Below are 24,536 nucleotides of genomic sequence, written 5' to 3'. Positions count from 1 at the left end.
AGTCTCTGGGGAACTTGTGGAGTGTCTTTGAGTCCTGGCACCATCAGCCAGAGCGCTCAAGAGGAGTCATTGGCATCTTGTCCCCAGGCCTGCAGTGAAGTAGAGATGGAGGGAGGAGGGTGTGGCAGTAGTGACACCTGTAAGTGCGTGGAGACTCAGATAGTTCTAAAAGTTCTAAAAGACCTGGCTCAGGGCATCTGGGTTGGGCCCTTGCTTTTTGTGTCTCACCTTTTTACAGGTAGGACAACTGAATCCCATAGAGGTTGAGTATTTGGCTCCAAGCGATGCACCAGAATCCCTGTGCAGGGAGTTTTGCCTGACCAATAAAATTTAAAAGTGCCCGTGTTTCAGAGGCAGCTGCTGATTAGGCTGTCTTGTGTTGAATCCCCCCAGCGGCAACTTGAATTGGGGCACCGAGCAAAAGCAGAGCAAAAAACTTGCATAGGGCCTGGTTAGAAGTCCTCCAGACCCGTGCCTGGAGACAAGTCTGTGGCCTGTGCAGAATGATCCAATTGGATCAACAGAGGCGGGGGGAGATCAAGAAGTCATAGGAGAGCCGCGTTTCAGACGATTTGAGTTAGTGAGGAAGGTGAGAGCGGATCTGCTGCCATCATGGCCAAGGATGTCCAGCATTGAGGTGCTGATTTCCTAACTGACCCGCTGAGGAAACCTGACCGTATTTATAGCCCAGGAATACCTATTTCTTCTAACCAGGCTTCTAGGAACCAGGAAGTACAGGCTAGTGAAGATTTTAAAGAAGAAACTTTTTTTTTTTCCTCTTCAAGTTGTTCTTTCCCTTGTGTTCTCTTCTTATTTTCTGCCTTTTTTTTCTCCCAGGATTCACCTTCCTTCCTTCCTTCCCCCCTCCCTCCTTTCTTTTCTTTCTTTTTCTTTCTTTTTCTGTCTTTCTTTCTTTCTCTCTCTCTCTTTCTTTCTCTCTCTCTCTTTCTTCATCTCTTTCTCTCTTTCTCCCTTTCTCTCTTTCTTTCTTTTTCTTTCTTTCTTTCTTCTCTCCCTCCACTAAAAAGTATTGTCTAGAATAGAGCTATCCAGTAAAGCTTTCTGCAGTGATGGAAATGTTTTATCTCTGTACTGCCCAATATGGTAGCCACGTGTGTCTTTTAAGCACATGAAAAGTGGCTAGTGAGACTGAGGAGTGCATTTTTAATTTTAATTCATCTTAATTTAAATATAGATAGCCACAGGTGGCTAGTGGCTGCCATATTGGACAACAGAGGTCTAAAAAATGTAGTGGGACCCCTGAAACTCTTCAAGAGAAGAGTGAAGCATGCTGGCCTCTGGTTCCCAAAGGGGAGATGGAATGAGGTGCTGCTGGAGGTTGGTGATCAGAGAAAGAGTTCCCTATGAGTCTGCACATGAACCTCTGTATTTGAGAGCTATGTCTGGCTATTCCCATGACAGTTTCGGTAAAAGGGTGGTAACCTGGCCAAGCCAATGTCATTTTTTTAATGAATCAGAGTCTGGGAGGCCAACATGGCTGACAGATAATTTTGTAAAACAGCAAATTACAATTGTTCTAAGTTGCCAAGAATACGAAAATATCATTAGCAGATATCTCATTTCTAACTTTGAATGTAGAATATGCTAATTAAGGATAAACTATTTTCTAGTGTCTCTTTTCTCATATTAAACATGAAATGATTTTTTAGCATTTTTGTTTATGCTAGAATATCTGTGTCATTTAAGCAATTTATTATTCTAAGAAGAGTAGCGGGGCTTCCCTGGTGGCGCAGTGGTTAAGAATCCACCTGCCAATACAGGGGACACGGGTTCAAGCCCTGGTCCGGGAAGATCCCACGTACCGCAGAGCAACTAAACCCGTGCACCACAACTACTGAGCCTGCACTCTAGAGCCCACGAGCCACAACTACTGAACCCACATGCCACAACTACTGAAGCCTGCATGCCTAGAGCCCATGCTCCTCAACAAGAGAAGCCACCGCAATGAGAAGCCTGTGCACCTCAACGAAGAGTATTAGCCCCTGCTCGCCACAACTAGAGAAAGCCTGCACGCAGCAATGAAGACCCAATGCAGCCAAAAATAAATAAATAAATAAATAAAAGAATAGCAAGGAGCTAGGTTGTTGCAATGCTTTAGCAAGGAATTCGTTCAGTCTCTTGTTATAAATAGTGCACCCTGCTTACACACATGGATATGGTGGGTGATGGACAGGAAAAAGAGATCAAGATTTTGAGCTGCTGTGTGCCAGGAAGGGAAAGTGTGGCTTGTGGGAAAGTATTTTATTTTCCAAATGTGAGGGATTAGAACTAAAGCTGCTGCAGTCTCTCAGCGGGATCTTTTATACTAAATAACAGTTGTCTGGGTTTGCGGTTTGGGTTTTATAAGAAATGAGGGCTTGCTGAGTTTTGAGTGAGTGAATTAAGCTTAAAATGGTGAGATACTTTCTAACCATGATTGTGAACTTGGGGTGGCGCGAGGGTGACTTCCAAGGGAGAACCCGACCAGAGGATGGTCATTCTGTATCTCCGAGGCCTCTCGGTTTCCGGTTCCTAACTCCAATCCAGAAAGCGAGAAGTAGGATCTGTGGAGTAAGGTCAAGGAAAGAGCAGCCCCAGGTGGCTGCCAAGCAGTTTTTTATGTGGGGGGAAGAAAGCATGACAGCCAGTCACGGTTGGGGCTGTTCCTTCAGTGTTCTTTGTAATCAACTTTATTTAAGCCACTGGACCAGATATGGACCAGAGGGCAATGGCTGTCTAACACAAAAGACAACTGAGGTTTTCCAAATCTGAGTATATTTTTATGCCAGAGACCACAGCAGGATGAGTGAGACTACCTCTGACCTCATGTGCCGACTTCTAGGAATACCACATTGTGAAGAAGTCCACTCGCTCGCTGAGCACTACTCAGGTGGAATCTCCTTGGAGACTCATTCGGCCTTCAGTCATCTCTATCATTGGCCTGTACAAAGAAAAGGGCAAGGTGAGCTCCTTTCTGTACATTGTTTTGCTCTCCAGGTAAATGTTAGCATGTATGTTTTAAATGGTTACTTTTTAGTGTTGTTTTTACATGAAATAAAAAGTAAAAGGTATAAAGGAGAATAGATTAAGTGGTCTTTGGGTGGATTTGATTGGATTCCCCAGCATCCTTTCCTGTGGGCCTCCAAGTGACATCATACCATATTTGCTCTTATGATTTCTGGAGTCACCACCTGGCAGCTAGGGCACAGTCAAGGATGGAGTAAATGCCCCAACTTTTACCACTATTGAAAGAAAGTCAGACCCTGCAGCTTCAGAGAATCATCCCAGTTATCCTTTTGAATGAATTTCATGACATTGCCATTATTATAAGAGGAATAGTATAAATAATTTGATATTATACAAATATCAAAATATCCATTTTGATATTATAGAAAAACAAAAGAAAAAAACAAATATGGCACCTGCACAGTGTGAAATGACTCTTATGAGCTATTAGTTGATCCATGTGAAATTGACATCTTTGGAGATCAAAGATGGTCAAATCTAGGCAATTTCATATGTTTACCTAAAACTTTCACCCTTTCATGTAATGCGTAGCTAGCGCAATGCAAATGGATCTGAGGAGGGAAATGGTGAAGGGAACGCAAATTTGACTTTATAGCTAGTTAGCTTAACTCTGAGCCTGTTTGGGAAGGACACCTCAGTTAAATACTACAATGAGAAGGGTGCCCTCAGTGAAATACTGCAATGGGAAAGCATGCCCTTAGTTAAATACCACACTGACAACCTGGACCCCCACCTCCTTTGCGTGTAGGGCCTCGGCTTTAGCATTGCTGGAGGTCGAGACTGCATTCGAGGACAGATGGGGATTTTTGTCAAGACCATTTTCCCAAATGGATCAGCTGCAGAGGATGGAAGACTTAAAGAAGGTAGGAGAAGGCCTCTTGGTGGTCCCCAGTGCCAGTGAGCTTTGATTCCAGGAGAATCTGCCTCCTTGCAGGATGTGAAGCAAATGGCACAGCAGCTCAGTCTGTGGGCTTGGTAGTCAGGTAGACCTGGGCTGAATCCAGCACTTACTACATCATGACCTTGGACAATTGATAGAACATGAGCTTCACTTTCCTCTGTTGTAAACTTGGGATATTAATACGTACCTTGAGGAGTTGTTGTGAGGATTAAATGAGACATTATGTGAGAAGTGGCTTGATATTTTTATTTGGGTCTTTAAATGTCTGTCTCGTCCCCTGGGTCTTTGATTGTGTTCCTTGCCTTGAAAATTCCTGAGAGTTTGCAGTGCATTCTTGCTTCGGGGCTGGAGTACAGAAACATCTTTTACATGCTCCATATCACCTACCATTTTGCACACATGTAAACATGCTAGACAAGCACTTTTTTGCTCCCAGCTTTATTGAGATATAATTGATAACTGCGTGTATTGAAGGTGTACAACACGATTTGACACACATATCTTGCAAAATGATTGCCAGACAAGGTTAGTGAACACCTCCATCACCTCATATAATGACCTTTTGTGTGCTTGTGTGGTGAGAACATTTAACATCTACTCTCTTAGCAATTTTCAAGTATATAACAGTCTTGTTAACTATAGGCCCCATGCTGTACCTTAGATCCCCAGAACTTGTTCATGAATCCTGATTTTTCTCCTCCTATTCCATACTTCTCATGGAATGATTGAATCGCACTATTTCTAGTTACCTTCAAAAATGCTGTGACTGTTCAGTTCAATTGGTCCAAAGATAGGTGCTGTTGTGTTTAACCAGCTTATTTTCTTAAAACTGATTAAGAGTGAATTGGAGCCTCCTTTTTTGTAGGTAGAGCAATCCCAGAAGCCTGTGTGCTAATGATAATCCATGACCGGGCTTAATTTTTTTTTAATTAATTTATTATTTTTGGCTGCATTGGGTCTTTGTTGCTGCTTGTGGGCTTTCTCTAGTTGTGGCGAGCAGGGGCTACTCTTTGTTGGGGTGTGTGGGCTTCTCATTGTGGTGGCTTCTCTTGTGGAGCACGGGCTCTAGGCGCGTGGCTTCAGTAGTTGTGGCACGTGGGCTCAGTAGTTGTGGCTCACAGGCTCAGTAGTTGTGGCGCACGGGCTTTATTGCTGCGTGGCATGCGGGATCTTCCCGGACCAGGGATCGAACCCATGTCCCCCGCATTGGCAGGTGGATTCTTAACCACTGTGCCACCAGGGAAGCCCAGGCTTAATATTTTGATGGCAGAATATTTATTTCTGTCTCAGAGGAAGGGTTAAGTCCCAGGTGGTGTTTGTGTCTAGTTTCACAACAATGTAAAATTTTAGCCAAGCATTTTTATAATGCATGTGCCATGTGTTCACTTGATTGAAATTCATCCTGCAATGCCAGTAGAATGGAACAAAGTGGAGGGAAAAAAAAACCGATAGGAGAGGTTAACAGCACTTACTTCTCCTAAATACTGTATTTTCATATGTATTCACTTACAATAAATAGAAGTCATCAGAATGGATTTTCAACCTGTTGGATGATCTGTCTTTTAAGTAATCTTGCAAAGATTTTTAAGAGCATGAGCCATTATGTTAATGTTTCTACCCTTTTCCCAGGTGGAAACAAACCAAAAACCTCACCTAGTTGAGTAATCAGTTATACCAGGTGATTTTTAAACAGATTATTTCACTTATTTTACAACTTCTGTAATTGCATTAAAGAGAAGGCACATAACAAATGGGTGGGGTACTGCTACCTTTTTAAACTCATGTACAAGATTCCTTTAATGGAATACCCCACGTGCTCCTGGGATTGGCTGTTCATGAGAGGAGAAAATGTGTGTTCTTAGGCTGCTTTGTACTTTGTTGTAAGTAAAGGGAGTTCCTCTTCTGTACCATACTGCTGTGCAAGGTTCATCTATTCTTCTCTCTTGCACATCTTTGCAGTGTTTTTGATGAACTGCTATTCCCAAAAACAGACCATGTCACAAGAGTACAAAACCGGAAACTAGCTCTGTTAAGTCAACAGGATGTCCAAGTTCTTTTATGTTCCCAGCAGACACTATCAACAACTTGAAAAATGACCTGAGCCTTCTTGGAGTTGAAGATGAGTCCAGGATAGTTTGAGGGAGAAGAGAGAAAGAGAGTGAGAGAGAGAGAAAGCAATTTGATATTAGTCTACAGTAATCTCTTAGATAGAAGCGTAATGACTGAGCCAGCTTAATGACTGAGAACCTTGAACACCATCAGTAAGACCAGGCGTCTAGACTATGGGGCTGAATGTAGACGTGGGGCTGCCACTCCTAAACAATATCTCACAAGTTTTTTTGTCTCTATCATTTAAACCATTTTTCACACGCCATGTCTTTCTGCAAATATAGGCAAGCCTTCTCATGTGTTATGTGTGTTTGTGCTTCACAGCCAGTGGGTTTAAGTTGTAAAACAAAAACTATAAGAAAAGACTAGGAATTCAGTTTTTGTAGTTTGATCTCTAAATGTAGAACATCTATTATCAGACTTGGCAGTGACTAAAGAATAAGATCTTGATGCTTCCCACAGTTGTTTTAGTTAAAGATGGAAATATAGAATTACTGCAAAAGAATATGCATTGTCATTTATTGTCCCATTTTGTGACATTCCTTGGAGCTAAGCTAATGAAAATACATTGGAACAATAAAATTCATCTTATAGAGTTGTAAATCAGGGACCATATGGTATCTTATTCTAGTACTGACCAAGCAGATTCCAGTAAACAAAAACTTGACGTTAATGTCATTCTCAAACTTGTCACTAGGGGATGAAATCCTAGATGTAAATGGAATACCAATCAAGGGCCTGACATTTCAAGAAGCCATTCATACCTTTAAGGTAACGACATTCTTATTAACTGCCTTTGTCTTCTTCTTTGTTTCTCTTTATTTCCTTCTGGTTTGGGTTTGGTGGTTTTTTTTTTTCACCCTTTGATAAAAGAACAGCCTGAATGTTTTAGCCCTTCTTTCTTCTTGTTTTTTCAGCAAATCCGGAGTGGATTATTTGTCTTAACAGTACGCACCAAGTTACTGAGCCCGAGCCTCACACCCTGCTCCACACCCACACACATGAGCAGATCCAGCTCCCCAAACTTTAACACCAGTGGGGGAACCTCAGCGGTGGGTGCCGATGAAGGCAGTTCTTCGTCCCTGGGACGAAAGGCCCCGGGGCCAAAGGACAGAATTGTCATGGAAGTAACCCTCAACAAAGGTGATACCAGCTCTTCCTCACTTTTGTTACATTCTCTCAAATAATGATTTGTAATCTGTTCTTAGGTTAATTTTTTATATTTTTTTCTATGAGTGACTCCTTTGAAACACTCTGCTACCAACAACATATGTTATTCTCTAAATGGGCAGTGGGATCAAAAGTAGAGATTTTAGTCATTTTACTAAAGTGAAGGGAAGTTACCAGTAGCACAATTTTTTAAGCTCTCTCCAGATGAATCATGGTGTGTCAGAGACTCATGTGAAAAACATCACTGACTAGGTTAATTCTAGGGCTAATAAAACTTTTTTTTTTTCTTTTTTTTGCGGTACGTGGGCCTCTCACTGCTGTGGCCTCCCCCGTTGCGGAGCACAGGCTCCGGACACGCAGGCTCAGCGGCCATGGCTCACGGGCCCAGTCGCTCCGCGGCGTGTGGGATCTTCCCGGACCGGGGACAAACCTGTGTCCCCTGCATCGGCAGGCAGACTCTCAACCACTGCGCCACCAGGGAAGCCCCTAAAACATTTTAAAGAATGAAGAATATAGTCAAGAATACAGTGAACACCAGTAACTGAAAGTCCTGGGTGACACGAAATGTTACCACTTTTAATCTTTGTCTCCTTTTCCTCCCCACCAGCTATAGAAATATGGTGAGCAATTAAATAACCAAGACATTAGTTGCTAAAAAGAGAGACGAAAGAAAACCTAAAGTTGTGTATCCAGAATAGAAAATATTACTTGGACTCTGCCTATTTCCAAAAACAGCTTCGAGGAGGCTCTTTAGACTAAGAAGAGGATGGATCATGGCTTGAGTAATTCGCAGTCCATAGTTAGCCCCTGGTTCTGCCATGGACTCATTAACAGAATATGGCCCTATTGACAAGGAAAAGCAAAATTTGTATTCTGAGTCTGGTCCAAAAATAAATGGGTATTGGTCAACATATACATTAATGCCGTTTCAAATCACTTAATACTGCTTTTCAGTTTTTTTTGTTGTTGTTGTTTTTAATTTTGTTTTCTTTCAATGATGCCTCCCACAGAGCCCAGAGTTGGATTAGGCATTGGTGCCTGCTGCCTGGCCCTAGAAAACAGCCCTCCGGGCATCTACATTCACAGCCTTGCCCCTGGATCAGTGGCCAAGATGGAAAGCAATCTGAGGTTGGTTGTAAACCTGAAAGTTTAGAGTTCTGGTGTGTTTGTGAATATGCGAATACATACATACGTAAGATACCTGCCCTATTACATTCCCCTGTGGGATTCTAAATGTTTGTTATTTGCAGTCATATAGCCAGGATTACAATCAAAAACATCTCCAAAGATGAAAAGATAATATAAATGAAATTTGGTTGAATTCAAGAACTCCAGATCTTGGCTTTCCCTACCAATTTTATTCTATTTGGACTCAGAAGTTCAGTCTCAGAAACCTGACACAATACAACTCTATATAGATATCTATGATTATCCAAATATTTTCTTTCACTTTTATATTCATTTATGTAAAATTCATATGAGATACTGGGAACTTCTCAAAATGGTTCAGAATCACTGGATACAAGAGAGTCCTGAAATCATGCCCTTGAACAGGAGGCCTTTATTATTAAGTACAATCTCCTGAACCTTTCCTGTTGTTTTATTCCTTTTTAAGAGGTGAAGTCTAGATGCTTACTGTCTGAAATCACCACGTGTCTGATTTCTCAGTTCGGCTAGTTGAGTTGTAGATTGGGTATTCTGTTTATACAAGAGAGGTTTAGGTATTCTATTATATAGTAATTGCAGTGGGTCTGTGCCCACCTAAACTTCACAAGAATGTACACGTATTGCACGAAGCACTCTGTGCAGACAGTATCATCTTTCTCCCCTCGAAGTTTCTAAGTCCTTGAGCAGTTGAGGCATTGTCAAAATGACATTCCTTGAGGTTGCCATTTTGGGGTGCTGTTAATAGATTATATTATGTTTTTAGTTAATCATCAGAGTGAATTTCCATACCGAAAAAAATTTAGCAAATCATCCAAAGTACATTAAAGAAAATATACTTTTAGAACCCAAGGAAAAAAAATCCTTTAATGACATCCCAAGATGATGTTTCTTTCTTGAATGGTTCCATATGTCTGGAGCCTGCCAAATGAACATTCTTCAAACCCCACATAAAGAGTCTTTGTTCTCTCATACTGAGTTCTCTCCCTATAATTTCAAGTCAAAATGGGCATCTTGTCCCCAATTTCTCATTTGTTCAAATTTGAAACGTTTTTACAAATTCTTGGGTAACCTTTGAGCTTCAGATATTTCCTTCTTAAATTATATTACAATAATCATTTCAAGATGGTAGGGAAAAAGAAACTGATGGTGGTCGAGGGACTGTCACTGGATGATCAAAAGGTAGACAGACCTGAGATCAACAGTGTGTGATATCTGGGTAACCTCTCTGAGCCTGCGGCTTTATCTATGTAATGGGAATAATAATACCTATTCAAAGCATTGTTATGTAAATCTCTCTGTATAGTGCCTGGCATATACTATGTGTTCAAGAAATGGTAGCCTTCATTATTATTATCAACTTTATTTAACTTTACTACTTCTGAAAATGCAGATAGATATGCATAATGGCCTTTGTCAGTTTAAAACCTAATGTGTTTATGACTGTGTTGCTTTTTTATACGTATGCAAAGATGAAAGGATGTCATTTGCTTTGTTAAAGTATTCAGAAAAGATTTCATATTATAAACCTCTCCCAGAAGGAAATCTTGTAAAAAGCTAATGTTACCGCAGAGAGCTGATCATGTTGCCTCCCTAGCCGCGGAGATCAAATCCTGGAAGTGAACTCCGTCAACGTCCGCCATGCTGCTTTGAGCAAAGTCCACGCCATCTTGAGCAAATGCCCCCCAGGACCCGTTCGCCTGGTCATCGGCCGGCACCCTAATCCAAAGGTAAAGTATTTCATACTCTCCTGAGTATGGGAAGACAGCTATTTGTCCAGTAGCAATGACACACATGTCCCTATGCCTACTCTTTGATGAGACAGTTCACCCAGCTGGGGATGGGAATCAGCCTGTGGCCACACAGTGACCAAGGTAACTGATACACAAGGGAAATGAATCATTGATCTGGACTTCTTCATCTCCACACTCAGAAAAGTTTATTAGAAAATGTTGACAATATGATTGGTGAATTTAAAATTTGTGGAAGGTAGGAGTGCTGGGTTCTGAGTAACCCCCAGCTGATTGTTCAATTTCTGGTGAGATGCTTAACCTCTTTGGGTTTCTGCATCCAGAAAATCTGAGAGCAGTAAACTAGGTGATCTGTCCAGGCCATCCTTGACCCGAGCAAAATACTCCGGTGTAATTAAGGCTTAAGAACCCACTGATTTTCTTTCAGCATCAATATCACATAGTTGGCCCATACTAACTTGCAGATAATCATAGCCCCCGTATCATTGGCCTCTGCTATTGACTTGGTTGTATCTCTTCTACTTATGCGATTGCTTTTAATTTTTTAAGCTAACCACAGGACACTTTAGCAAGTTCAACTCAACCCACTTCGAGCACTCATTTTTGGTGTTTTTGAGCACTCCAGGTAAAAATCTTTTAAAATTAGCCTGTCTCTAACATGGTAATCAGGTTGTATTTTATAAAATGTGACCTTTTAACAACTCAAAATGCTTATTAAGAATATTAGCTTTTCCCATGCCCATCATGTGGCCACCCGTTTTGTATTATTTGTAGTATTATTTGATTACATCCTAAATATGGTCCCAGGCTGCTGTACTGGATGGACTCTTATGCCATTTTAAGAGTAAGACGTCTGTGCCAGGAGACCTGCTAGGTCCTCCCATGGGCCACATCGGAGATTTCTTTAGTGCGTTAACTTTATGGGGTCATTTTCACTGTCTCGGTGGTGTTCATTTGTTGTCCAGTTTCCCCTGTGCAAATAAGCGCTATCCAGCTATGACTCCAGGCCTTGATTTGGGAAGGTGATGTCAACCACAGTGCTTGAACAACGATTGCCATCAAACTGATTCAAACTCAACCCCACTACTTTCTTTCCCCTAGATCGTTTTCTCTTGTCGACGAGCATTCTTTAAAATGTCTTACATTAAAAACTGCTTGAATAAGTATCATTAATAGAAAATCAAGTCCTGCTTCCTCCACCTTTTTCCATTTTTTCTACTTGGCACTCCCCATTTTTCTCCTTTCTGTTCTGTAGTCCTGACTTTCCCTTAGAATCTGTTCTACTTTGTCCCCGTGAGTCTCTCTGGGTCACTTTTAACACCACTTTGCCTCATAGTCTCAGCTCCTCCCTCCGGGGTCCCCCCTTGGATTCCACTACCCACGTGGCCACTCCTCTCACCTTAGGAAGCAGCCCAACAAGCTGTGGCTGACCCAGCACATCCCTCAGCAACATAGAAAATTAAGTTCTCCATGGTCTGCAGTCGTTGGCTTCCAGGCATGTCTGACTTCAAAATCCATTCCAACCTAACACAGGTCATGATTTGTTCGGAGGTCTGCCTAATCTCAGCCCAAAGCATCTGCCTAATTCGCCAGTACAGTCAAACATCAAAATGACATTCCAGTGCAAAGCATAACAATCCTGGTGGATTGGTGGTCTGTGATCCCGTGGAACACATGGATTGACTCATGTTTCTAGCCACAGTAATATGGTCGTCAGGATGGTGCTGGAGATGTGTCCAGTGAAACCAAATTTCAGTATTTGTTTGACTGGATTTCATGTTTCCTCCTAGGTAAACATGGTGTTCTTAGTTGTAACCTCATACTATATTTTCCTTTTGGTCAAGATTCCATTTTACGTTGAATGTATTTTTGTACCACTTATCCCAACATTTTATGCCAATAGTACATTTTGATACTAAATGTATGTGCTTCCTCAGTTTTCATGTTGTTCCAAGAGAAATACCACAAGGATTTTCTTTTCTTCTGTTTCTCATAATGACTGGAGCAGTGGCTGCCCGATTGGGATATTCAAACCCTCCAGGTCTAGACAAGCTAAGATCTAGACCTGCTCGGGTGGCAGCTTCTAGCTTACGTGAAGTAGAAGAAAGTAACAGAGGCTCATTATTAATTGGTCCTGCGGCTTTCAGCATGATTAGAGTTATCCAGGAAATCTTTCACTTGTTTCAAACCCCAGCCATTTTTCTCCCACTCAGAAAAATAATTGTGAATATTGAAAGTCTAATATCAAGAAAAATTTGCAACCACTGTTTAAGGGCTCAGTTATACAAAATTACTCTTTGCTTTATGAAGGTATGTCGGGGGTGGGGAGATAGGCCTGTGTGCATGTGTGTGTACATATTTATTTCCTGTGACGACTACTGGAGAGTGTTACACAAAAGCTATGATGTGATCATGATTTATCTGTTAGGTTAAAGTGTCACGCTGAATCCTGTGCAGAAATATTTACTTACTTCTTAAGGCAGATTGCAAGCTTATCCAAGTATTATTTATGCTAAATGTTATTTTAGTACACAAAATGACCATTCTACATTTAAAATATTCTTTAAAAAGGAAACTATACAAGTTGCATAGTTGTCTTTTTTGTTTGTTTGGTTTTTTTTTTTTTTTTTTTTGCGGTACGCGGGCCTCTCACTGCTGTGGCCTCTCCCGTTGCGGAGCACAGGCTCCGGATGCGCAGGCTCAGCGGCCATGGGTCACGGGCCCAGCCGCTCCGTGGCACGTGGGATCTTCCCAGACTGGGGCACGAACCCGTGTCCCCTGCATCGGCAGGCGGACTCTCAACCACTGCACCACCAGGGAAGCCCTGCATAGTTTTTTAAAATATCTCATAGTTCATCATGTATCAGGCTTTTTAAAAATCTTCCTACAAATAATTACAGTTATGGATAACAACTGATGGGGGGTGGGGAAATCCATGAGTTTACCATGATACCAATAAATATAGAAGGAAAAGACAGTTATCAAATCACGGTTTTGCAAACTTCATCACAGTTATTGATTCAGCAAGAATAATCAATGATGCTAAAAGCATTGAGTGGAAATATATTGGGAAGCCCGATACAGATGGAGTTTCACATTGTCTCCTGCCAGACTACCCATTAATGACGACAACAGCAGCAACAAATCCTGTGGAGAGATCTGGTGAACTCACCCTAAACAAGCGGTCAAAGTTATCCCCAGTCATGAAGCACACTGACCCTGAGTGCCTCTGTGATGCACTGAGAAGGGAAAAGTTTTTGTAGTTTGGTAGTTTTTCTGCCCCCAAATGCATAATGTAAATCTAAGCAGGAAGAAACTATCAGACAACTGCTAAGCGAGGGTTTGAATTGGCCTGGTTTCTTTCACATTGTCAACACCAGGAAAGACAAAGGCTCAGAACTGTTTGGGGTTAAAGGTTGCTAAATAGACGTGAGACCAGGACCCTGGGTTGCCTCACTGCCGCCCTAGCCCCACTGCGCCCTCCCACCACCACGAAAAACATTTTTTTCTCTAAAGCATTGCTAGGCAAGGAAGTTGATGGGTGACAGGCCACTAAAGGTCCAGCACAGATAAGGAGTTTGCACCAGAATGTAAATCGGTCACATCACTGTGCACGCTGTTTAACTCAGTTGACATTTTTCCCCTCGCGAGACGTTGATTAAAGAAGCGGAGTGCTGATTTGCATTCTCGAGGAAAATCCTTATCTCGTCCCAGCCTGGCGTCAAACTTTCAGTGAATTATTTCCAGCCTAGAGACACACTCTGAGTGTCTCTGAGCATTTCTGAAGGATAGTATTAGGAATGTGAAATGTATATGAGACGGTCATTTGTATCAACATTAAATTTCCTGAGCATGGTAATAGTACCAGGGTTATTTAAGAGAAGGTCCTTGTTTTTAGGAGATACTTGCTAAATTATTTACAGGTGAAGGGTCACGATGTCCGTAACTAACTCCCAAATGGTTTAGTAAAAAGTTATAGGTGTGTGTGTGTGTATGTGTGTGTGTAACGATGGAGCATGAGTATAAATGTGGCAGAATGTTAAAAAATAGTGAGTCTAGGTGAAGCGTATACTGTTCTTGTGCTACTCTTGAAAGTTTCACCTAAGTTTGAAATTCTTTAAATAAAGGTTAGGAAAAAAGAATTAGAAGTGAGTGTTCTAGAGAGAGGCACATATCAGCCATGTTGTTGGTAACTAGAGCTGAATGCTTTGCTTCCTGAACTTGGGAACCCTTTGAAGTTCTTGTTTTGAATACATTGTTTGAAGCAATCCTTAACCCAGCCATACTACCTTACATGCCCTGATTTATTACTTCAGGGGGTGGTCCTAGTCTTTGGCTCTGCAGTTTTCCTCTTTCTCTGCACTCCAGCCTCTGACTCTGGTCCTAGCTACTTTTATTGGGGAAAAATAAATAAATAAAATCGTCTAATTTGTGCTTTCTGCTGACAATCAGGTTTCCGAGCAGGAAATGGATGAAGTGATAGCACGCAGCACTTATCAGGAGAGCAAAGAGGCCAATTCCTCTCCTGGCTTAGGTACTGTAATTGCACGTCTTCATTCAACATTCAGCAGAGTTTCTCCTTGAGTTCCCCCCAGGGGCACTCCCCTGCCCAGTATTATTGGAGTCTTGGTAATTATCACATTTGGCAGAAGTAGCTGTCAAAGAGATTCCATGCTTTCCCTTTGCTGCTGCTGCTGCTTTTGATTTCTGCAGTTCTTTAATATGCTGTATTAAAGTTCCACTCATGCATGCTTCTTACACTGCTTTAAGATAATTTGCAAAAATGAGTTAGCAGCATTTCAGGTGTTTATGTACAATTCATTTGAAATGTTCTAGGTGGAAATGAAGTGCTACCAAAATACCAGCTGTTTTGGTAGACGCAGGGTACAATCCATCCAAAAACCTGGGATTTCTTTATATGAATTAAAAGTTTCAACTCAAGGGTAACAGAGGCTGCAAAAAAATCATGATTTCCCTCTTCTTGGGTGGAAAGTTCAACCAGAGAAAGGATTGAGGTAGTAAGAATTTTATATGAATTTAAAATATGAAACTTTGCATCAAGTTTGAAAAGTAATGTTTCCTGTAGAGTGGATACCTAAAGGGGCCCTGCAGACATGTCTGAACTCAAGATACTACTGATATTAAGATTGATGTGGGGAGGAAACTGAGGCATGAGTTACTGGTTGTCAGAGGCAAAGGAAGGCATACAGTTTTTTGGCAGCCATGAAATACCCTAATTATTTACATCCATAATTAATATATTGAAAGTAGGCATAGCCATAATGGGCTCTTTATTCAGCTGACTCATTCTCCTGACCCGCCTGAAGGCTGTCCTCTCATAATCCCGACATATCCACTAAGTCAGTTATAAAAGATTTTATTAAACCATGATCCTCAAGCCCAAGATCTTTTTGCTCATGGAATATAATTTAAAGTCTCAATGCTGAGTCTTTTTGTCCTTCATCTAAAAACTAAAATAGATATTCAGCCCTCTCCCTCATTCTTCCATGAGTTTTTTGGGTGGTGTTCCTTTGTTCATTCATCCTTCAATCCATTTATCAAATATCACTGAACACCTCCTAGATCCTAGTGCTAAGCCCTGCAGGGCCAGATCACTGATAGGTAAATAGTCGAGGAAGGAGATGAGATGCATCCACTTGTAATTAAATTATATTGTGCATATGGAAATTGGTATATATATGGAAATTGGTATATGGGTAGTATAAAACATTTCTGAAATTCAGAAGAAGTTTCTTCCAACGAGGATCATCATGGAGCTAGCAGCGTCTGAGGGCTTGAAGCATGAGCAGAATCTTGGGAGGTGGGACAGGATGGGGATCAGGTACCTAGGTAGACTGCATGCACGTCCATACCCACGCTCGTGGCCCCTCTGTGCCAGTCAAGCAAAGGAGGTTTTGTTTAATATGCTCGGCTCCTTCTTCTTCACTTAAGGAGGTGAGCCTGTTTGCAAGGATTTGAGCTTCAGTGACAATATGGTGAATTTCTCCCCCAACAGGTACCCCCTTGAAGAGTCCTTCTCTTGCAAAAAAGGTGAGTCAAGACACACTGCTGCCTCGCTCAGCTGGCCCACGAACCAATTCCTGAAGCCCATAAGTCAAACTACAGATCCCAGCCCATATTTCTGTCCATGAGTCATTTTGGCCACTTTACGCAGGAAATGGCAACAATGTTCATTAGAGAACAAGTATCCAAATGTGTGTTTCTTTTATTAAATATTCATCCAGGAAAAGAACAGAACAACAAAATAAAAGAACTAAGCTACACTTTGAAAAATAGCTGCTTCATAATAAAGGGGGACACTGGTCAGTTTGCGGGAGGGTACCTGCAACTTTAAGGAGAGTGTGGAATCTTTCTCAGGTGGCCGTTCCCAAATCCCAGTGGATCAGAGAACAGGAGTCAAACTCTCCTATTTTGTTGTTTCATCAATAGGCTAAACTGGTGGCTTGGAATTCCATTCTACTTATTGCCTCTTCCTCCAGTGTTTTTCCTGGGATGGTCGATGTTTTGCTGCTGTGGCTTTTCTGATCACAGCCAAAAAAATATTTCTTAAAAACATTGTCTGGCAGCCATTGCCTTTTAATGCATTGTTTAATTTAGCCGTCCTAAAGTAAATGGAAGTAGGTGTTTGCCATCAGAGCTGTTTTGAGTGACTGCAGATTAGAACAAAGTGTTTTCGGGAAGATAGGATGCAACTACTGTTTAAAATAATCTGCTTCTAGTGCAAATTCCTCATTCCGCACTGTCTTCTTCAACAGGACTCCCTGATCTCTGAATCTGAACTCTCCCAGTACTTTGCTCACGATGTCCCAGGCCCGCTGTCTGACTTCATGGTGGCCGGCTCTGAGGATGAGGATCCCCCTGGAAGTGGCTGCAGCAGCTCCACGGAGCTGCCTGGCGCCTCCCGTAAGCCATGACTTTGCCGATTCCACGATGTGTTGGTTTCTATGTCACGGTGCTGGGATATGAAAAGAGAGCTGGAAATCACACCTCTGGTTGAGCAGAAGCCACCTTTCTACCCTGGCTGAATTCAGAGTTTTCTCTCGGAAAATGCAGCCCACTCTTAGTGATTGGCGCCCCCACTTCTGTGGTAAATGGGCTGGGCTGACGTTCTGTACCCGCAGTGTTGAAGGATGCTGAACCGCCCCCCTTTGGATGGTATTTACATGGTGTAGTCTTGGAATTTATGGCATCAAATCGTGGCTGGCAACCTGATGGCCTTATGTTTTAGGGCAATCCTAGCCAAACTCCTTCCCTCGCTAGGCCCTAACTTAATTCTTTTGAAGAGGGCAGTGAGTGAAAGATTCAGAACTTAGACATTATCAAATAGGGATTTTTAGAAAAAAACCTCATTGATTATTTTCTCAGTATAATCTGAAATAATGATCTGATGTGAACCATACTGACTTCTCATTTCTGCCGGTGTGGTTTCCTTTTGCTCATTTCTCATGTTTGCATAAGAAAATCCCTGGTCTCAGGCGAGGCAGATGAGAACCCGTCTAGCTCATTTGGAGCAGTTGATGTGCTTCCTCTGGTCTCTGATAGAAAAGTTTCAAGGCGGAAGCACGTGTGATCTTTCACTACATTTAAGGAGAAGTGAAAAGTTTGCAGAGCAGCCCACGCTCTCCTTCCCTTCCCAGGTTGGAGTTTGTAAATCATGTGTAATCTCAGGCTTCACTGTGCCCATTAATCAAGCCCCACCCCCAACTTTTGCAGATGAAGGAAGGACCTCAGGTGATAAGATGGCCCAGGTGTGCAGGACCCGTTGGTCCCCGGGCATCCTCCCACAGAGGAATATTCAGCAGCAGCATTTAGGTCGAACCCAGTAATGTGTTAGACATCACGGATGTTGACAAGTTAATACATTTCTGTCTCTAGGCAGCACACATGTTTAAGTGAAACAATCCAGAGGTTAAGATATTTTTTAAAAGTAAAATAACAAAAAGGGAGACCAGTAGGAAAAGGAGAGAGGGAAGCCAGCTCTCTGCTCTGTGTAGATCCTGAGAAACCGTATCATTTCACCCTGGTGTCCAGTAGCCAGAAGGTGTGTATCTGGCATTTGTGAACATGGAAATGCTCATGTGTAATGTGGGGGGTCAGATTCAAAGACCACGCCAGATGGGAAGATGTTTCATTCAACTTTTCTTTCCCCAACCCCGCCAGCTCACAAGGAACCAGGAAAAGCCAGGGCCAACAGCCTTGTGACTCTAGGAAGTCAGCGGGCCTCTGGGCTCTTTCACAAGCAGGTGACAATTGCCAGGCAAGCCAGTCTTCCCGGGAGCCCACAGGTCCTCCGAAACCCTCTCCTCCGCCAGAGGAGGGTGGGCTGCTACGATGACGACGCCAGTGATGAGGAAGAGTTTGATGGCGAAGGGGACTGCATTTCCCTCCCGGGGACCCTCTCAGGTCCCAGCAGGCCTCTGACAGAGGACAACTCTACATGCGTCCCAGCGGCCTCTTCCAAGGTCACGGGTATCAACCGAGAGGAACATCCCCAGAAAACCCTGGTCAGCAAGGCCTCCTCGGTGCCTCTCCTTGGTGGCTCGCTGGACTTACAGGAGAGTGTCCCAGGAGGTGTGGGGGACACCCTTCTACATGCAGCCAACCCGCTGGTCCCTTCAGAGGCCCCCGAGGGTAGCCCTGGCTGCCTGGGGAGGAAGGAGCTTTCAGGATCGAGGAGTTCACCCAAGTTGGAGTGCAAAGCCGGATCAGGCGCCCAGAGTCTGGCGAGCACGGACAGCCCCAGTTCCCTGCAGCAGAAGAATGACAACCTGGGGTCCAGGCACAAACCAGTGGCCAGGGTCAGCCCACACCACAAGAGGCCTGAGGCTGAGGCCAGGCCCAGGAGCTCAGAAACAGCCAGCCTGACCGATGGAGCCAGTGACCCATGTGGTCCTGACGTGAAAGTCCAGGCCACTTCCGTCAAAGTGGCTGTGACTGGTTATCAGCCAGGAGGAACTGTGGAGAAGGTAACTGATTTCTCTCAGTTACTTGGGATCTAGTGAGTATTATATGAGTGAGTATGGAGCATGCTGTAAAGCATACGTTAATCTGTCTGAAAGAAAGGATAATGATTGGAGAATTATCTTTCAATAGAGCCATTCATTTCAATACACAAACTGCTTGGGAGCCTGGTAAAACTACATCACCAGGTTGGTGGGGGGAGGTGCCTAGGTACTGAGTCATGAGATCATTCGGCCAAAAGATACAATCGCTCTCTTACCTGTACACAGGGCCTGCGGCTGATGATGCAAAGGCGGTGCTAGGCCAGTGAAGGAAACCCCTGGGTCTGGTACTGGCTTCTCCACTGACTAATTGGTGGTCCCTTGGGCAAGTTATTGAATCTTCCTGAACCACAGTTGTCTGGACTGTAAAATAGGGATGGTGCTGTCTGCCCTGATCATCTCACAGAGTCGGGGTGACCATCAAATATAGGTTAATGGTGATTACGTCTGACTGTCAACGTTCTGATTGATCCTTATTTTTTCAGACTTTCTACAGTGGTGATGTATAGTTATAGCTACTCATACCCTTGTTGTGAGTATCACATGAAATAAGGGGCATGCGTTCACTTAGAAACATATAATGTACCACATTAAATGCACGTTAATATTATTTATGTTTCTACTTGGTTACCAGTATGTTAGAATGGCCCAGAATTATTAAATTGTACCTTTAAAAAAAATTTTAACATACCTCCACTTTAGCAAGGAGAGAGTAAGAGAAACAAACATTGTTTACAGTCTCCTCAACATAAATAATTTCATTCTGGGCAAAGAATCTGAGATGACTTATAAGGCTATACAGGTATGCCTCGGAGATAATGCAGGTTCAGTTCCAGACCACTGCAATAAAGTGAATATGGCAATAAAGTAAGTCACATGAATTTTTTGGCTTCCCAGTGCATATGAAGGTTATGTTTACAGTATACTGTAGTCTGTTAATTGTACAATAGCATTATGTCTTTAAAAATAATGTACATGTATTAACTTTAAAATACTTTATTGCTAAAAAATGCTAACCATCTGAGCCTTCGGTGAGTCATAATCTTTTTGCAATACTTTCATCAAAGATCACTGATCACAGATCACCATAACAAATATAACAATAATGAAAAAAATTGAAATATTGTAAGAATTACCAAAATGTGACAGAGACAAATATGACAGAAATGAGCAATGCTGTTGGAAAAATGGCACCAACATACTTGCTCGACGCAGGGTTGTCACAAACCTTTAATTTGTAAAAAACACAGTATCTCTGAAGTGCAGTTTTTATTCCTATATTTATAAAGATGTGTGTTCAAGTGGTTTGTATAAACATACAAGAGAGCCAGAAAATATAAAGTCATAAAAGCTATTCTAGGCAGAAGGGTTTTTGTTGGGGTTTTTTTACCTTGTAGAAAAAGTAGAAACTCACATCTTTTCCTCCTTCTAAAAAATTATTACCTCTAACTAGCACATGTTTTATTTTATTATTATTATTTTTTTTAACAAAGCTTTTTGGTCATAGGTTCGGTCATTTTTTAAAGTATTTATTTATTTATTCATTCATTCATTTGGTTGTGCTGGGTCTTAGTTGCGGCAGGCAGGCTCCTTAGTTGTGGCAGTCGGGCTCTTTAGTTGTGGCTTGTGAACTCTTAGTTGTGGCATGCATTATGGAATCTAGCTCCCTGACCCCAGGAATCGAACCCAGTCCCCCTGCGCTGGGAGCACGGAGTCTTAACCACTGCGCCACCAGGGAAATCCCAGCACATGTGTTTAAAATGTAATGTTCAGCTAATGGGTAAACCCCTTCTTTTTAAAAGTATCACAAGTTTTGAATAACTATATGAAGCCAAATCAGGGGTTTTATTCATAATAATATATTTCTATTAAAATAAGAGCTCTTGTACTTGTGAATTAGTATCCCCAGTAAGAACTTTGAGCAGCATTTAAAACTTTTGTACAATAAAAGTTCAATTTTTCTCACAAAATTTTTAGTTCCCAAATTTTATTTTATTTATATACACAAAAGAAAATAGACTAAATTGCCATAAGGTATTTACCCTCAAATATTAGAAGCTTAGAAAAAACAAAAACTTTCTCTTTTGGCAAATGGATTGTCTTCCACTGTTTCTGTTGAATACTTTTTAAAATTGAGATGAAATTCACATAACATAAAATTAAACATTTTAAAGTGTCCAGTTCAGGGCTTCCCTGGTGGCACGGTGGTTAAGAATCCGCCTGCCAATGCAGGGGACACGGGTTCAATCCCTGCTTCCGGAAGATCCCACGTTGCTGCGGAGCCACTAAGCCCATGCACCACAACTACTGAGCCTGCGCTCTAGAGCCCGCGAGCCACAACTACTGAGCCCAGGCGCCGCATCTACTGAAGCCCGCGTGCTCTAGAGCCTGTGCTCAGCAACAAGAGAAGCCACCGCAATGAGAAGCCTGCGCACCGTAACAAACAGTAGCCCCCGCTCGCCGCAACTAGAGAAAGCCTGCACGCAGCAACAAACACCCAACACAGCCAAAAATAATAAATAAATAAATTTATTAAAAAATAAAAAAATAAAATGTCCAGTTTAGTGGCACCTGCTGCATTCAGTGCTGTACAGTCACTACCTCTATCGAGTTCCAGGCTCTTCTACTGGTTTTATATTACATTTATGCCTTATTAGTAAACAGAAAATTCACTGAGTTAAACACTGTGTAGATTTCCCTCACCAGATAATTGATATTTTACTAAATGATTTTTTTTTTTTTACAAAAGTAGCTAAAAGATACTCCATCTGTTTCACCTCTTTCCTCTGCTGCCACCTTTGGGCCACTTTATGACTCCTTCACACAGGGTAAATTTCAAATAAATCTGATTTAACTTTTTAGCAAGTCTATTTAAAAACTTTTTTTTTTTTACAGTAGGTATTAGATAGAAGAAAGGAAGATGAAGTAATTGACACTTGGCTAAAGTGCAATTTTGAAATGTTAATCTTATTTACTCAGCTTAGTCCTCTCCCTAACTCCCAAAATGAGGAGCTGATTTTGGTCTTGGATATCTTTTTTTTTTTTTAATTTATTTTTATTTTATTTATTTTTGGCTGCGTTGGGTCTTTGTTGCTGCGCGTGGGCTTTCTCTAGTTGTGGTGAGCTGGGGCTACTCTTCGTTGTGGTGCGCAGGCTTCTCATTGTGGTGGCTTCTCTTGTTGTGGAGCACGGGCTCTAGGTGTGTGGGCTCAGTAGCTGTGGCACACGGGCTCAGTAGTTGTGGTTCGCGGGCTCTAGAGCGCAGGCTCAGTAGTTGTGGCGCACGGGCTTAGTTGCTCCGCAGCATGTGGGATCTTCCCAGACCAGGGCTCGAACCCATGTCCTCTGCATTGGCAGGCAGATTCCCAACCACTGCACCACCAGGGAAGCCCCGGATATCTTTTTTTTATTATTATTATTCAAATTTAACTGGACATCCTGTGTGGCTTTGTTTTTTTTTTGGCTGTGTCGGGTCTTAGTTGCGACACACAGGATCTTTTGTTGTGGCATGTGGGCTCTTCGTTGTGGCATGTGGGCTTCTCTCAAGTTGTGGTGCGTGGGCTCCAGAGCACGTGGGCTCTATAGTTTGCGGCAGGCAGGCTCTCAGTTGAAGCGCGCGTGGGCTCAGTAGTAGTGGCGCACAGGCTTAGTTGCCCCAGGGCATGTGGGATCTTAGTTTCCCAACTAGGGATTGAACCCGCATCCCCTGCACTGGAAGGTGGATTGTTTACCACTAGACTGCCAGGGAAGTCCCTGGTCTTGGATATCTTGATGCAATATTATAACAATAATGCCTTACCTCTATACAGACTTCCGTGGGGTTTTTTCTTCATTTTCTTATTTTTTAAATTAATTAATTTATTTTTATTGAAGTATAGTTGATTTACAACGTTGGGTTAGTTTCAGGTGTACAGTAAAGTGATTCTGTTATACATCCATATATACCTATTTTTTTTCAGATTCTTTTCCCTTATAGGTTATTACAAAATATTGAGTAGAGTTCCCTGTGCTATACAGTAGGTCCTTGTTGGTTATCTATTTTATATATAGTCGTGTGTATATGTTAATCCCAAACTCCTAATTTATCCCTCCCCTCCCCACTTTCCCCTTTGGTAACCATAAGTTTGTTTTCCATGTCTGTGGGTCTGTATAGCCTTTTGTATGCTGTGTGTTGTAGCTGTTATCTCATTTAATTATTTAAAACTCTGTGAGTTAGGGCAAGTCTTATCATCCCCATCTTTTTTCTAATTTTTTTTATTGTGGTAAAATACACATAGTATAAAATTTACCATCTTTTTTTTTTTTTTTTTTGCGGTACGTGGGCCTCTCACTGTTGTGGCCTCTCCTGTTGTGGAGCACAGGCTCCGGACGCGCAGGCTCAGCGACCATGGCTCATGGGCCTAGCCGCCCTGCGGCATGTGGGATCTTCCCAGACCAGGGCACGAACCCGTGTCCCTTGCATCGGCAGGCGGACTCTCAACCACTGTGCCACCAGGGAGGCCCTAAAATTTACCATCTTAACCATTAAAGTGTACTGTTCCGTGATATTAGTATATTTATAAGGTTGTGTAACCATCACCACCATCCATCTCCAGAACTCTTTTTATCTTGCAAAATGGAGATTCTGTACCCGTTAAACAACAACTCCCCATTTCTCCCTCCCACCAGCCCCTGGAAATCACTGTTCTATTTTCTGTCTCTATGATTTTGACTACTCTGTGTACCTCATATAAGTGGAATCATACATTTGTGTTTTTTTTATGACTGGTCTATGTCGCTTAGCATAATGTCCTCAAAGCTTATCCACGTTATAGCATGTGTCAGAATTTCCTTCCTTTTTAAGGCTGAATAATATTCCATTGTATGTGTATAGCACATTTTGCATATCCATTCATCTATCGATGGACACTTGGGTTGCTTCCACATTTTAGCTATTGTGAATAACACTGCTATGAACACAGGTGTACACACATCTCTTTTGAGACCCTGCTTTCAATTCTTTTGGGTATACACCCAGGAGTGGGATTACTGGATCATGTGGTAGTTCTGTTTTTATTTTTTTGAGGAATCTCCATACTGTTTTCCATAGTATGGAAATGGATACACCATTTTACATTCCTACCAACAGTGCACGAGGTTCTAATTTCTTCACATTCTCACCAACACTTGTTATTTCTGTATTCTTGATTGTAGCCATCCTAATGGGTGTGAGGTAATATCTCACTGGGGTTTTGATTTGCATTTTCCTAGTCACCCACATCTTAAAGTTGAAAAAACTGAGGTTTAGGAAGAGCGACAAGACCATAAATTTCTATTGGATCTTAAACCCAGAATCTGGATCTTGTGGCTCCTAGTCCAGGGCTCTTTGAACTTTCCCAAACCAGTTCTCTG

General features: G+C 42.1%; 1 protein-coding gene across 1 annotated transcript in view; it reads left to right on the top strand.

Moving 5' to 3' along the window:
- Window positions 1-24,536, top strand: part of PDZD2 (PDZ domain containing 2) — a gene marked incomplete at both ends in the record, with an annotated part of 241,666 nt that overhangs the window by 198,735 nt on the left and 18,395 nt on the right. The window contains 10 exons of the mRNA XM_079701985.1: window positions 2,843-2,962; window positions 3,776-3,890; window positions 6,735-6,808; window positions 6,955-7,180; window positions 8,218-8,335; window positions 9,969-10,101; window positions 14,575-14,656; window positions 16,139-16,173; window positions 16,899-17,046; window positions 18,304-19,109. Coding sequence (XP_079558111.1) covers window positions 2,843-2,962; window positions 3,776-3,890; window positions 6,735-6,808; window positions 6,955-7,180; window positions 8,218-8,335; window positions 9,969-10,101; window positions 14,575-14,656; window positions 16,139-16,173; window positions 16,899-17,046; window positions 18,304-19,109 — 1,857 coding nt within the window. The remainder of the gene's footprint in view (window positions 1-2,842; window positions 2,963-3,775; window positions 3,891-6,734; window positions 6,809-6,954; window positions 7,181-8,217; window positions 8,336-9,968; window positions 10,102-14,574; window positions 14,657-16,138; window positions 16,174-16,898; window positions 17,047-18,303; window positions 19,110-24,536) is intronic.

This window comes from Hyperoodon ampullatus (genome assembly GCF_949752795.1).
Source record: "Hyperoodon ampullatus genome assembly, chromosome: 4".
Classification (NCBI taxonomy): Eukaryota; Metazoa; Chordata; class Mammalia; order Artiodactyla; family Ziphiidae; genus Hyperoodon; species Hyperoodon ampullatus.
This window is presented reverse-complemented; position numbering and strand designations above follow the sequence as displayed.